General features: G+C 40.0%; 2 protein-coding genes and 1 long non-coding RNA gene across 3 annotated transcripts in view; 1 reads left to right on the top strand and 2 right to left on the bottom strand.

Annotated features, from left to right (window-relative positions):
• Nucleotides 1-15,463, bottom strand: part of LOC105842984 (uncharacterized) — a 204,130-nt gene that overhangs the window by 8,541 nt on the left and 180,126 nt on the right. The window lies entirely within an intron of this gene.
• LOC134201364 (uncharacterized) lies at nt 6,990-10,832 on the top strand. Its single transcript, XR_009976627.1, has 2 exons — nt 6,990-7,301; nt 10,020-10,832. It is a non-coding gene; the product is annotated as an uncharacterized LOC134201364 (long non-coding RNA).
• LOC101735312 (uncharacterized) lies at nt 9,154-11,772 on the bottom strand. Its single transcript, XM_004923330.5, has 3 exons — nt 11,457-11,772; nt 10,271-10,362; nt 9,154-9,390 (listed from the first exon to the last, which is right to left on the bottom strand). The coding sequence occupies exons 1-3, from the start codon at nt 11,511-11,513 to the stop codon at nt 9,174-9,176; spliced, it is 366 nt and encodes a 121-aa protein (XP_004923387.1). The 5' UTR covers nt 11,514-11,772; the 3' UTR covers nt 9,154-9,173.

The following is a 15,463-nucleotide window of genomic DNA, read 5'->3' as shown; positions in this document are numbered from 1 at the left end:
CCGTGTCGTCATATGCCCTGGAACTCGAGAATCTGTTTTAACATTATTTGGGGGACGACCACGTTTCTTTTTAGGCATCACCGGCCGCGGAAGAGCATCACTCTGATTCTCACGGTATAGAGTGAGATCGTTCACATGATATTTCCCTAAAACTTCATCAGGTTTGTCAACATGCGCGACGTGGTAAGTAGTAGGGCTGACCTTTTTAACGATGCGATACGGACCATCGCGTTTTGGAACAAACTTAGAAGTAAGGCCATTAGCGCTCTTACTGAGGACATGTGATTTGATGAGAACCATGTCACCTTCGTTGAATGTTTCAATGGGCCGTCTCGAACGATCAGCATACCCTTTAGCTTTATCTTGAAGCGTCTCTACACGTTCGCGCACCGCTGAAAAGGAGTTAACAAATTTCCTGAGATAGGGAGTTATTTGGGGAACAAAGTTATCTTTGTCTAGAACAGCACGAAGGTCATGGGCGACTTCTGTGGGGGACCTCATCTCTCTGCCAAATGACAAGTAAGCAGGTGACATACCTGTGGTGCGACATTTAGCGTTATTAAGAGCGAATCGAATCACTGGTAACATGTTTGGCCAGGAAGTGTGGTCACATTCCACGAGTTGTGCTAATAAAGTCTTAAGATCTCTGTTTTTACGTTCGGCGGGGTTTGCTTCTGGGTGATAGAGAGGGATAAGGTTTTGCTTTATCCCCAGGATGGACATGCATTGACGCATGACTGCCGAAATAAATTGTACGCCATTATCAGAAACTAGTCGGCGTGGAAGACCAAACCTCATAAAATACTCCTCTATGAGGACATGTGCACACGCCTCAGCAGTAGCTTCCTTCAATGGGAAAAGTTCTGTCCACCTCGTAGCAGTATCTTCTATTAGCAAGATCCAACGCTCCCCCTGTTTTCCAGGTGGTAACGGGCCGAAAAGATCAACTGCCAAGACTTCGTTGCGCTGGTTCATCACCGGCGTCTGCAATAGACCTGGAGGCTTGGTATTAGCAGCCTTATAGCGTTGACAATGGATACATGCCTTTACATAGTCGGTTATGATTCTTCTTATTCCTGTGAAGTAGAACAGACGTGAGACTTGTTGGTAAGTCCGGTCAATTCCTGCATGCCCAGCGGTAGGGGCATCGTGAAGCTCTTTGAGAATGTCGGTCACTTGATGGGCAGGAATGACTAATTGTGGAGCCTCGGCATCAGAATCCGGATTAAGTCGATATAAAACACCTTGTTCCATTAGAAATCCTCTTTCTGACCATCTTTTAGCAGCAAGTTCATCCACTCCTTCCAGTTCTGTGACGATCTTCTGTATTTCCGGATCAGTCAACTGGTCTTGACGTAACTGGGTAGGTGACTTGGTGGGCAGGTCGCAAATGACAGAACAGATGCCGCAGTTATTTTGTGTTTCGTTGGAACAGATCGGTCTACTTAACGTGTCAGCGACAACGTTAGCTTTTCCTGGGGTGTACTCGAATCTAATGTCAAATTCTTGGAGTTTAAGCGCCCAACGGACCAACCTACCAGCAGGAGAATTTAAAGAAAGCAACCAACGCAAGGGTTGGTGGTCACTGCCTATAATAATTGGTTGGCCGTCGAGGTATGGCCTGAAACGCTCCACGGCCCAGACTACAGCAAGCGCTTCCCGTTCTGTAGTAGAGTAGTTGCGCTCCGCTGCGGTGAGTAGGCGGCTAGCATACTCGATAGGCCTTTCGTCCTTGCCTTCCCCTTGAGCTAAAACTGCGCCAAGTGCATAGTTGCTCGCGTCGGTACGCAGTACTAAGGGTTGTTTAAAATTCGCTTGAACAAGTACGGGCGCCGTGGTCAGCAGACGCTTCAATTCTTTGAATGCCTGTGTTTGTTCAGGTCCCCAGCTCCATGTGTAATTCTTCTTGGTCAGTCGAGTAAGCGGTTCTGCTATCTTTGAAAAGTTTGGAATAAACTTCCTGAACCAAGAGCATGTTTGGAGAAAAGTTTTTAAATGTTTTAGGTTAGATGGTTCCAGCATATTAAGGACAGCACTGACCTTCTCAGGGTCAGGAGACACACCGTCTGGAGTGATGACGTGGCCCAGATAACGGACCCTTTCTTTGGCAAAAGTGCACTTCTCTCTGTTTACGTGAAGTTTAAATTCAGACAGACGTCTAAAAACAGCTTCCAGGTCTTGTAGGTGTTGCTGGAATCCTTCTGAAATAATTAACAAATCGTCTAGATAAGCAAGTACTGTAACATCCTTCAAAGCAGCACAGGAGCGTAGACGATCAATAAGCCTTTGGAAAGTCGCCGGCGCATTCTTCAAGCCGAACGGCATTCTTTTAAAACGATAAGTGCCTAGGGGACAGACAAAAGCTGTTTTGTCTCTGTCTGCTTCTCGGACCATCACTTGCCAATATGAAGAACGAAGGTCTATTGTGGTCATGTAACAATTCTTCTTCATACTCTGGAGAAGATCATCAATGCGTGGGAGTGGGTAAGTATCCGATTTGGTTACTTCATTTAAGCGCCTGTAATCCACGCAGAATCTTACATTACCATTGGACTTCGGTATCATCAATGCAGGAGAGCACCAGGCGGATTCGCACTCTTCAATGATGTCATCTGCCAGCATCTTCTCTATTTCATTCTTCATCGTCTCCTTCTTGGAAGGGTTAAGGCGATAGGGCGGCACAGCTATCGGGGGGTGATCTCCGGTGTCTATGCAATGTTCTATGAATGGTGTCGGACCTCCCCCTGCTGTAAAAATACTTTCATGCCGAATAAGGAACTCAGACAATGCTTGGCGCTCAGCTGATTGCAAGTGCATACCTTCATCATCCCGAAGCATGTTAGTAGAAGCTATGCACACACCACGAGACATAGGTTCAAAAAGTAATTTATAATGCACCTTAGCATCAGTACTAAAATACCATTCATGACGATGAAAATCAATAATAACTTTGGCAGCATTAATAAAATCAATACCCAGTAAAGTTTCATTATCATTAGAATCAGGGAAGATTATAAATGGAATATCAATCACTATGTGTTCTAACCTCACTGGTAATATGGTTGTCAATACATCCATATTCCGAACATGCCCATCAGCAAGTTTGACTCGCCTAGTGGAGGGAGTAAGAGGGTGACCCTTTTGCAGAAGGAGAGCATACAGCGTGTGACCAGCAATACAATGCTTAGCTGCTGTATCTATAAGTGCAGTACCCTGTTTACCGAGAACTTGAATTTTGAAAATAGGCCGTAAATGCAAATACCTATCATCACTCTCACGGTCGTACACGGACGCTACAACACTTCCCTCACATGTACAATAATTAAAATTCAAACAATTATCAATTTCCACACATTCGTTAATTTTTCCAAAATTACACTTACTGCCTTTTGTGTCACAGTCATGGTTAGTTGAAAATTTTAAATTATTACAATTTGGTTCAATTATTTGATTATAAGGTAAAAATGAGTTCTTACATTTAGGTCTAGTTCCCTGGTTATAACAAATATTTAAATTTTTACACTTTGTCCGAACATCTTGATTATATAAAACATGAGAATCACAAAAGGTTGGCATCTCATTATTACTAGTGCAATTACAGTTAATATTCTTTGACACAGAATCATTACAGGCATGAAAATAAGATTTTCTGGAAGTAGGGCCTCTGTTAATGGTAGCATAATTAATATTTGCATCCCGGTTACAAAAATTTTGACATTCAAAATTACTCAGAAAATTATTTTTGTCATGCTGCTTAACATCATACATTGCATTCTGAACAGGTAAATTAGAACTAATTGTGTTATTATTATTAACATTACACTGAACACTATAAAACGCATTATTGTCATTTTGCACACCCTCGGAAAAGTTAGATTGACTTTGCTCACCTCGGTTGTTTAACTTACGGCACTGTTCCCGTGCATGTCCAAACCGTTTGCAGTAGGAGCACACTGGACGCTGTTTCTTCGTGGTCACGAATTGCTCTGCAGAACCTGGCACAGCAGCGGCAGGCGTGGCAACGGTAGGCTGGGCGACAGCGACAGGCACCGCGGTGGCGGGCACGACGGCCGCGGCGGAGTTAGGAAAGCGCGCGCGCGGCGCCGGCGCACTCGCACGAGCGGCGCACGGTTCAGGCCGACTCGCAGCCGGGGCCGCACACCACTAGTGGACGACACTGGTCTCGATTGAGTCTCCTCTATCGAATCTTCTATATTCCGAGCATGGTTTAATAATGAATTGAAAGATGTGATTTCTTCACGGCGCAATCTTGTGCGTATTCTATTATGAAGCAACCCGTATATCATATCAAGTTGTACTTTTTCAGTAATATCATCCCGCGGTAGCTTTGCCATAAGCGCACGAATACGAGCAACAAACTTGTCTGTGTTTTCGTTATCCTGCGGGGAAGCAAATATTTCCAAATATATTCTATGTGGTGGAAGGCGGGTGCCATATGCATATATTAAATTTTCTTTGGCTTCGTTCCAAGTGGAGATGTGATGCTTTAATCCTAGCCACCACGTAGCTGCGTCAGCAGACAAAAGCATGGCTAGGCCTCGTATGATGTTAGCGTCAGATACTTGAACGCATTCTGTATAGCTTTCAATTGCATCTATAAAGGCCTCAACAGATTCACCAGGTGCACCGCTGAAAGAAGCTCTGCAACGCGCCAAGGTACCATCTACGTTCACTGGGGGCATCGGCGGAGGTGCCGGAGTCGACGATCTTTGTTCCATCACGTACGACATAATGTTCTTAAATGTTTCGGCCTGCGAACGTTGCAGCGAGGCCATCAACGCTGAAACATCATCCAGGTTGAACGTAGAATTGTTGCTACGTGATTCGGCGTGGGGGCGATCATGGGGGCTATCATGCTCCTCGTGATTTTCGTTGGCATTTGCATCTGCAGCAGGAATAACGTCGTCTTCGCGACGTTGCTGGCGATCTTGATTTCTAGTTAAAGGCATTCTTTACAATTAAGCACCAACAGCATACAATAGTTAGCAAATTTTTCACAAAAGCGTGCGCGCCATTTTGTTAGTCCAAGCAAGAAAAAAATTAGGAAACGTTGGGCAGCCAGATATAGTGAGGGGTAGATCTCAGGGGTATTTAAAACTATGGGTTAGTCACCAATATCGAATTTCGAATTTTAATCTTCCTTTATCACAAACAATTTTCAATTTTAAACAATAATTACATTTAGACGCGGGCGCACGCTATTCACACTCAAAACGGAAGCGCCCGGAACATAGATTATACACTGTTGAAAAGATCGACATAGATGCTAACTATGTATAGCGAGCGGGCATACGGCCGCGAGAGTGACGTACCGGTCGGTTTGCTACAAACTTCTTTTTTTGTTAAAATTGATGAACAAGTTCTGTTCGCGATATTTGAAATATCGCCAGTTTTGTAGCCAGACATCAATATTAAGTTAGGCTAATAATTTGGAATTTTTATCAGGAACGTGACATTGTCTAAGTACAATCCAAAGCAATATTTTACTGACTCTTCCCGGACGATTAAACATGTGCCTCTTTTTATTTCTAACTAATATGAAAATCCATTTTAATATTATTTTATTTTCGAAGGTCAAACTAAATAAAATATACCGGTTACCCAGGCATCGGCGTTCTCGGTGTATATGGGCTTTTAAAGCTACACTCAGTGTGCTTAGTGCGAGCTTTTTAACGTTCTCGTACGATAGCGTAAAAGAATGTATGCAGTTGGAACAGCGCCCCTAGCGGAAAACGTAGGGAAACGTTCCAAGTCCATACAAATTTGATTTAACTTTTACGCTATCGAGAACGTTAAAAAACTCGCACTAAGCACACTGAACCCTAAGATACCACGACACAATACCATAATCACTAATCATGTCGGATATTTCGTCATTTCATAATCCAAAGCCCATCATCATTTTTCTTATCATTTTCATCAATCAGGGGTCAGTTAAATATATCTTACTTTGATTTATTTTTAGTGATATTCACGTTCACTCCTACTCCATTTATATAATTATATAGACTATATACTTATTCCATCTTCGTTCGTTTCTCCCTCGCTTTCTTCTTTTCATCTACATCAAATTTCTCTAGCTCTTCTAGTAAAGTGCATTTCCTCTGATCACGTGTCCGCAGAACGTTAACCTCCTACTTCCAATCTTAACCACAAATTTGACATTCCTCTAATATGCCTCACCTTAAAAGTCTATCCGATGATTTGCAAGTGAAGTAAATTGTCCCTTAGAAATAAGGTGACAATCTACAAAACTTGCATACGCCCCGTCATGACGTATGCAAGTGTTTGCTCAACTTAAAACCCCTTCAAATTATTCAATCCCGTTTTTGCAGAATAGGCGTCGGAGCCCCGTGGTTCGTCAGGAACATCGACCTGCACGACGACCTGGACCTAGAGTCCATCAGTAAGTATCTACAGTCGGCATCAATGCGCCACTTCGATAAAGCGCCACTACACGAGAATCCTCTCATCGTCGTCGTCGTCGAGAACTACATAGCCGATCCTGCGGACCAAATGGTAAACAGTCGACGTCGCCCAAAACACGCCATTTCGGATCCTCCCGATCCACTAACGGTGCTTTTAGGTACCTCAAGCACCGGCCATCGTTCTCGTCGAACTCGTCGCTTGCGACGAAGGGCTCGACGAGTGAATTAACCCTCAGACACAGCCCACTGAGTTTCTCGCCGGATCTTCTCCGTGGGTCTCGTTTCCGATCCGGTGGTATATTCTGCGAAGCACGGCTCTTGCTAGGGTTCGTGTTAGCAACGTCGTCAGGTTTGAGCCCCGTGAGCTGAGTTAAGGATACGCTGATATGGTCTCCCTAATCATCAGCTTAGTTAAAAAAACCTTAAACGATCGCAAAAAAACTATTTAAGTGGTGACATATACTTTTTTTTAAAGTTTTAATGTCTGTTAACGAATGCATTTTAACAATTACATCACTGCAGTGTGAATACGTAAACAAACTTTATTTACGGTCCTTGGTCACGATCCGAAAGGCATATCAACAAATCAGCCGTTCGCATTATCCAATGCTTACCGAATGCCGAAACATTAAAGTCGCAGAAACCTTCCGACCTAACCAAAATAAACAAAACACGAGTTTGTCATAATTTAAGCAAACGTACGAAAATAAATATTAGTTTAACCCAAACATTAAACTGCGGTTGGATTCTATATACTTGAATAAAGAGTTTCACTGGAGTCTATTTATATAGCCGCAATGAAACGTGTTTTTTTTTTTTAACAAAAAGGCAGTTATTTCGGTAAGCTTTCAGGTAAGCCATCAAGTGTCCAGATTTGAAGGTCATTTTTTTTTTTTTTTTTTTTTATTGCTTAGATGTGTGGACGAGCTCACAGCCCACCTGGTGTTAAGTGGTTACTGGAGCCCATAGACATCTACAACGTAAATGCGCCACACACCTTGAGATATAGTTCTAAGGTCTCAGTATAGTCACAACGGCTGCCCCACCCTTCAAACCGAAACGCATTACTGCTTCACGGCAGAAATAGGCGGGGCGGTGGTACCTACCCGTGCGGACTCACAAGAGGTCCTACCACCAGTAATTACGCAAATTATAATTTTGCGGGTTTGATTTTTATTGCACGATGTTATTCCTTCACCGTGGAAGTCAATCGTGAACATTTGTTGAGTACGTATTTCATTAGAAAAATTGGTACCCGCCAGCGAGATTCGAACACCAGTGCATCGCTATATACGAATGCACCGGACGTCTTATCCTTTAGGCCACGACGACTTAAGTTAAATAATGCTGTACCATCATTCGATTAAAGATTATCCAGTTGGGTCGTTAAAATACCCGGCGTATCAACCGATGCGACTGCTAGCGTCAAAATTATGTGAGATACGAATTGTTACACACGCGCCTGGCCGCCATTATTATCAGCATTATGGGCATTTCAATAACAAAATATGTAGACACTTAATCCTATCATATTTTGAGCTCGGGAGCTCGTTACAATAAGAAATCAATTTTGGTTATAAGAGAAATGATGTTTGGTACTGCGTGTCTTTTTTATTGATTAGATGGTTGAACGAGTTCACGCCCCACCTGCTGTTAAGTGGTTACCGGAGCCCACTGACATCTACAACCACCTTGAGACAGGAGTTCTCAGGCCTCAATTGTTACTATACAACGGATGCCCCACCATTCAAATCGAAACGTGTTACTGCTTCTCGGCAGAAATAAGTTGGTACCAATCCAGTGCAGACTCACAAAGCGTCCTACCAACAGTAATTACGAAAATTATAATTTTTCGTGTTTGATTTTGACTACACAATCATATTAATTCACTGTGGAAGTCAAGGTTTGTTAGGTATGTAAATATTTCATTACAAAAATTGTTACTTGCCTGCGAGATTCGAACACCGTTGCATCGCTTGATACGAATACACCGGACGTCTCATCCGGGCCGGTATATACACCGGGACACGACTTCAAACAAGGTAATAAAAGGTCCAGCCGTTCTCGAGTTTTAGCGAGACTAACGAACAGCAATTAATTTTTATATACAGTCAAACCTGGGTAAGTGAGAACTGGATAAGTAAGAAAACTCTATAAGTGAGAGTAATAGCAAGGACCCGTCATTTTAAGCGACAGCCGAGCTTTATTTATTTATTTATATTATTTAGGAGGAACAAATGACAAAACAAATTACAAATTTAACATCTGCTATTTTATGACTCATTTTTAACTTTCGTAGAACTTCCTATCATTGTTTTTGTATTGTTTTCTCGTGAATATTGAACCTATTCTATTTCGTGGAACTAAATAACGTTGTTATTTTATCGTATTCTTTTATCGCATTATTTTCGAATGGACACGTGTGCCTGTGTACCGTCCTATTTGTCGGACTTACTCAGTTTATCGTTAATCAATTGCGAAGGAAAGTTCTGTTCTGTATCATGTCAAAACGGAAAATTAAAGTACTGTCATTAAGTGATAAACTTAAAATAGTGAATGCATTTGAATGCGGAAAATCGCGAATCGAAATTCAGAGGGAGCATTAGCGAGAAACTCGGATTTTGAATATTGACAACTAAGTTATTTTATAACCTTTTTCATTGGACATTTGTATCAAGGGAATAAGTTTAGTATTACAAATAAATTATACAATGGTTTCACATATCATTTAATTATTTCAACAACGGCTTCTTCTTTTTCAACCCACACTCTGTGGTCTTTATTTTTTTCAGCTGGCAAACCTTTTCTCTCGCCACAGATGTTACATTTCCATTCTATTCTCTTTAATTTATTGTGATTTCTTATTTTCATATTAGTCGATACATTTTCTATGAGGATGCTTCTACACTTTTTGCATATTTGCCTTTTTACCTCTGGGTGTCTGAAACATTTATAAAAAAATATTTCTCAATTTCAATTTTATTTTAATTTAAGATTTTGTCAATCTCATAATTCGAATCATAATAGTAAAAAACAATTTCAAATCGTCGTGGTTTAAATGCGTACTCGGCACACTGTCACGACTGATTTCTACGAACAAAAATAAACCAGCAAAATTTGTAAATATCTATAATTACAGGTGTAAGTAGTAGGTGTAAAGCCTTTATTGGCAGTCACAGGTCCCGATTTGATGGGTGCGACAGCCGTTACACATTACAATTGAGACATCAACCTTATTTCTTAAAATGTAATGATTATGGCTTCTTTGTGGTGTAAAATATTGGGTCTCAATGTGACGCTTAATACATGATGATGAAATTATATGAGTAACAACCCATTTTAGCTGATTCTACTATGGACAACTACAACACCCCTCCATCCTATACGACTAGGTAGCACTTCCCTTCTGACCCATAAAAAGTTAATCCGGTAACACTCCAAGTAAGGCATGTGTTTGTTCACCTGTCTGGTATTAAGTGGTTACCACTGCCCATTTACATTACAAAATGAATACTACCACCACCCTCCTTGAGACAATACGTAAATGCCTCTTTTTATATTTTACAACAGCTATTTCACCCAAGAAGCCTGAGTGCATGAACACTTCGCAATAGACAAGAAAATGGTACAAACACTTGGAGACGTCTATCCTACCACCGGTAATTACACTTTTAAATCCTTGAATATTATACTTGGATATATGGATATTATTTTAATCGTTACATCAACTCAAAGAACACTACATACTTTTTTGGAAGGGCAGTTTTTAAACTTATTGCTTAGATTGTGATTTTAAAATAATTGAAAAATTTTAGACTTACATTTTGAGGACATTCTTTTTGGCTATATTTACTACAAGATTCCCGTAATATGAAGATAGTATTGTGTTCTTGGAAGCCATCGCTTTACTTATCTAAAAAAAAACAATTCTATATATCTCAATTAGTATATAACTTACTTGATTACATGAGGAAAAACACAAAAAAAGTCAGAGTCCTAAGCATTGTATCATTCAGTAAGTTGTTGAGGCCTTGTTCACGGTCCACTTGATGTTTAACAGAAACTGAAGCTCATAGAGACTACAATAATAATGCCAAACTATCCAGCTTGAAATATAGATTAGTCTCACTGCACAGCTAACTAACATTCAAACTGGAACATATGATTGGTTCATTGCAGAAATTGACAGGATGTCGGTGTCTCTATGTACACCAAGGCTATTCGCAACATACCTGATACTCTGCTATTAGTAAATACTAAAAATACCTCCTACCCAAAACAAATTTAATATTTCTGTCTCTTTCAAACTTATACACACACAAACAGTATAAACTAATGTGATAATTCGTTTAATAATAAATAGACTTTAAATTTACAAGTCAACAGTTTTGTTTTATTTTTTTTCTACCTATTCTAGTAACCTCGATGGCTATACTAGATTCACTGAATTAGTATGTGAGCTCACATGGCTCAAACCTCTCAACTCAAGACTAAGTACCTAAAAGCACCATTAGTGGATCAGGAGGATCCCAAATGACGTGTTTAGGACGACGTCGACTGTTTACTGTTCGGTCCACAGGATCGTCACAACAGCTGGGGTAAGCAGGGCACTGGCAAAGAACTGATGATAAAGAGAATGGAGGCAGGTTAGATCCTGTACCTTAGACAAATGGGGAAGGTATGATTCTGGCATGCAAAAACTAGAAGTAGAGCAAAATAGAAAGAAGATAAAACAATGGATTTTAATGACATGAAGGTATTGAATCAAGTTGAGACTTGGTTGAGACAAGGTTGATAGTCACATTTAAACTTCGTAACTTCTAGAGCCCGTACTCGACCACCTGTTCTAGTGAAAATGGAAAGTCCTTGAGGACACCGGTAAAATCTCCTTCCCAAAAAAAAAACAACGCCCTGTCTTAGGCTAGCAAAAAAATCGATTTCACGTATGTGGTCTAAATTTAGAATTTGAAATTATTTAGGATTATTTCAATAGGTAGGTGTACTTACTTGATATAAATAATTGATTCGTTGAAAAGCATCGTTTCCCTGTATTTTTTGTCGCATTTTATTTTATTTAAAAGTAATACAATTATGTTGTTTTCTGTTCTTATTACCATACGATTTTATCCGTGGATTTAATGAAAATTTAAGAAAATTATTACTTAATCTTTGATTTCGTTCGACTTGTTCGTTGGAATTTTCAATAAATTTTTTACACTTTTTTTCTTAAAGTAAATAAAATTGATCATCGAATCCTAGAACGACTCAGCTGATTGCATTAACAAAACGTCCAGAAACGCAAAAGTAAACTTATAATCCGTAAGCATACCGTAAAATGGGGTAAATAGGGACAAAATCGAACTTCAGATTGAATTTTAACATAGTTCCAATTAAATAGTCACTGCTCAACCAAAAAAATAAGTTGAGTCTTGAACGTACCTAGGTGATAAAAACCGTTACATTATTTTCATTATTCATTTTAAAGAAATAATCGGTAAAATAATGGCCATCCCAATTTACCCAGCGTCCGGGGTAAATTGACACGGTTAAGGGTTAAATTGGGATATTTGTAAGGGTTGTCAACTCGCAGTACTGCGATATATAGGTAGGTGCCATATAATTATTTATATGGACCGAAATGATGAATACAATCCATAATTTAAGCACAATACACAACATAGTGTAAATTAAGCTGGTTTCTATACCGAAGCAATGTGACGTGAATGATAATCAACAATACAATGATCAAAAAAAGTATGTGCATGTTATATTTTAGAAAATTATTATTTAATTTCCTTAAAAATCACAACTCTGAAACAAAATCATAAAATAGAATAAAAAATAGAAAACAAAAGGACTGGAAATGCAATAATATAATTTTATTTAATCAACATTTTCAAAATAATCTTTGAGCAAGAGTAAGATATCAGGTGAATAAGATAAAAAAACAGCTTTATCTGATTACTGCCAATAATAACAAAAATAAAAGAAATTCTTTCTAAGCTAAATAACTAAACTCAATTAATTGACTCACTCATAATTGGATATCTCGGATTTTTAATTAATGTTACATTTAAAATCTGAGGCCTGTTTTTATTTGTGTGTGCGTTGTGAATGTTAACAAAATCATGATTCGACGCGTGAATAGATTCTGAAATAACAAAAGTTTTGATTCGTTTGAGTTCTTTTAACTTTTAATTTTTTTTATTGCTATAAAGAACATACGACCGGGCAGATATTACAAGGTAAATGTCGCGAAAAAAAAGTAATTATATATATACTTTTCTTTTACCTATAATACTTACATAAACTAACTGATGAACACATTAACCTTCTTTACATCACGCAATTAAGTGATAGTATAGGCTAAAAAATCTATTATAAGATATCAGTGACAACCCTAACAAGCCATCCCTATTTTGTCTTTTGGCGTTCCAAGTTTGTGTTTTCTCGTCCCTAATTTTTCCAGTCTCGTTCCCAATTACCCTACATACGTTCCAATTTTCCCCAAAAAGAAAGGAAAAAATATACATTTTTTATTTTGTCGAAATATTGTATTTAAAATAAGAATATTGCAACTTACCGTTTGTTGTGGTATTTCCAGGTGTATTAAAAACTTATATAAACTGTGATCTTATTGAAAAAACAACGATAATATTACTTTTTTTAAAAGTTTTGTAAGCTGTTTTAAAACGCACTTTTCAACCACTATTTTCAATTTAATTTGACGAATTTTTGGGACCAACTTAATTCATATTTAGTACTTCCATAGTTAACTTGGTTTTTCTTCTATACATTGATAAATATTAACATAAACAAAATTAGTTAGATTCCGTGCTACAGGTACTTTGAGAATCTTCCGCAGGTTTGTCCCAATTTACCCCAGGATCCCAATTTACCCCATGTCATGGTACTATTTATCATCTGTGTCAGTCTATTGTATTTGGTTAAGTTCATTATTTTTACCCAAAAACTGATATTTATTCTAAATTATAAATATACAACTCCTGAAGTATCTTGAAGATCGCCAGCTGATCAGTGACCGACAGTACGGTTTCCGTCACGGTCGCTCAGCTGGCGATCTTCTTGTATACCTTACTCACAGGTGGGCTGAAGCCTTGGAGAGCAAGGACGAGGCTCTTGCTGTGAGCCTTGATATCGTGAAGGCCTTCGACAGGGTCTGGCATAGGGCACTTCTGTCGAAGCTACCATCTTACGGAATCCCCGAGGGTCTCTGCAAGTGGATCGCTAGCTTTTTGGATGGGCGGAGCATCACGGTCGTTGTAGACGGTGACTGTTCTGATACCATGACCATTAACGCTGGCGTTCCACAAGGTTCGGTGCTCTCCCCCACGCTTTTCATCCTGTATATCAATGACATGCTGTCTATTGATGGCATGAATTGCTATGCGGATGACAGCACGGGGGATGCGCGATATATCGGCCATCAGAGTCTCTCTCGAAGCGTGGTGCAAGAGAGACGATCAAAACTTGTGTCTGAAGTGGAGAGCTCTCTGGGGCGAGTCTCCAAATGGGGTGAATTGAACTTGGTTCAATTCAACCCGTTAAAGACACAAGTTTGCGCGTTCACTGGGAAGAAGGACCCCTTTGTCATGGCGCCGCAATTCCAAGGAGTATCCCTACAACCTTCCGAGAGTATTGGGATACTTGGGGTCGACATTTCGAGCGATGTCCAGTTTCGGAGTCATTTGGAAGGCAAAGCCAAGTTGGCGTCCAAAATGCTGGGAGTCCTCAACAGAGCGAAGCGGTACTTCACGCCTGGACAAAGGCTTCTGCTTTATAAAGCACAAGTCCGGCCTCGCGTGGAGTACTGCTCCCATCTCTGGGCCGGGGCTCCCAAATACCAGCTTCTTCCATTTGACTCCATACAGAGGAGGGCCGTTCGGATTGTCGATAATCCCAATCTCACGGATCGTTTGGAACCTCTGGGTCTGCGGAGGGACTTCGGTTCCCTCTGTATTTTGTACCGTATGTTCCATGGGGAGTGCTCTGAGGAATTGTTCGAGATGATACCGGCATCTCGTTTTTACCATCGCACCGCCCGCCACCGGAGTAGAGTTCACCCGTACTACCTGGAGCCACTGCGGTCATCCACAGTGCGTTTCCAGAGATCTTTTTTGCCACGTACCATCCGGCTATGGAATGAGCTCCCCTCCACGGTGTTTCCCGAGCGCTATGACATGTCTTTCTTCAAACGAGGCTTGTGGAGAGTATTAAGCGGTAGGCAGCGGCTTGGTTCTGCCCCTGGCATTGCTGAAGTCCATGGGCAACGGTAACCACTCACCATCAGGTGGGCCGTATGCTCGTCTGCCTACAAGGGCAATAAAAAAAAAAATATCACAAGCATAATAGCACTTTTAGATAGGTACAAAATGATTTAATAAAAAAAAAAATTCGAATTTCATTTTTATCAAAAAATCTGTTCAGAACTAAAAGGTCCAGATCAAAACTTAAATGGTAGGTAAAAAAAAGTAATTACGCAAAATAATTTTATTACCAAATATCTTATATTCAACTACTCTCAAATGCAATTGGAAGCGACAACAATTGTCTAAAGATGGAATTATTCGTAACGCAATGCTTATTAAGAACAGGACAAACGTTAAACAGAAGCCGTCGCGTCGCCCTCTCAGTGCTTTTCACCAGTTTTATTCCAAGCATCGCATCGGTCACAATTCTTGTCAAACCTGTCGACCGCGACAAAGGAGTCATCATGCAACTTAACCCACGGACAGAGCCTACTGAGTTTTTTACTGGATCTTCTCAGTAGGTCGCGATTTCGATCCCTTTGAGATTCACCGAAGCATTGATTTTACTTGGGCTTGTGTTTGATGTAGCTATTATAACCTATTGAGTTTATTAACGAGTACTGATATTCCAAAATAAGAAAAGATAATGCTTGCAAAGATCATCAGAGATGATTTGATTCTGAATATTGTGACTTATTGTTTGATTGTTTAACTTTAAGATTGATTCTATTATGCTTTAGCTTT

Source organism: Bombyx mori, chromosome 25, assembly GCF_030269925.1.
Source record: "Bombyx mori chromosome 25, ASM3026992v2".
Lineage (NCBI taxonomy): Eukaryota > Metazoa > Arthropoda > Insecta > Lepidoptera > Bombycidae > Bombyx > Bombyx mori.
The sequence above is the reverse complement of the archived record's forward strand: the minus strand, read 5'-3'. Positions and strand labels throughout refer to the sequence as shown.

Excerpts from the sequence above, each read along its gene's own strand:
- LOC101735312 (XM_004923330.5), bottom strand. The coding sequence starts at position 11,513 with ATGCGACAAAAAATACAGGGAAACGATGCTTTTCAACGAATCAATTAT. Across the intron at positions 10,363-11,456 it reads GAATCAATTATTTATATCAA|ATAAGTAAAGCGATGGCTTC; the intron begins GTAAGTACACCT and ends GTTTTTTTTTAG. Across the intron at positions 9,391-10,270 it reads AAAAAGAATGTCCTCAAAAT|ACACCCAGAGGTAAAAAGGC; the intron begins GTAAGTCTAAAA and ends TAAATGTTTCAG.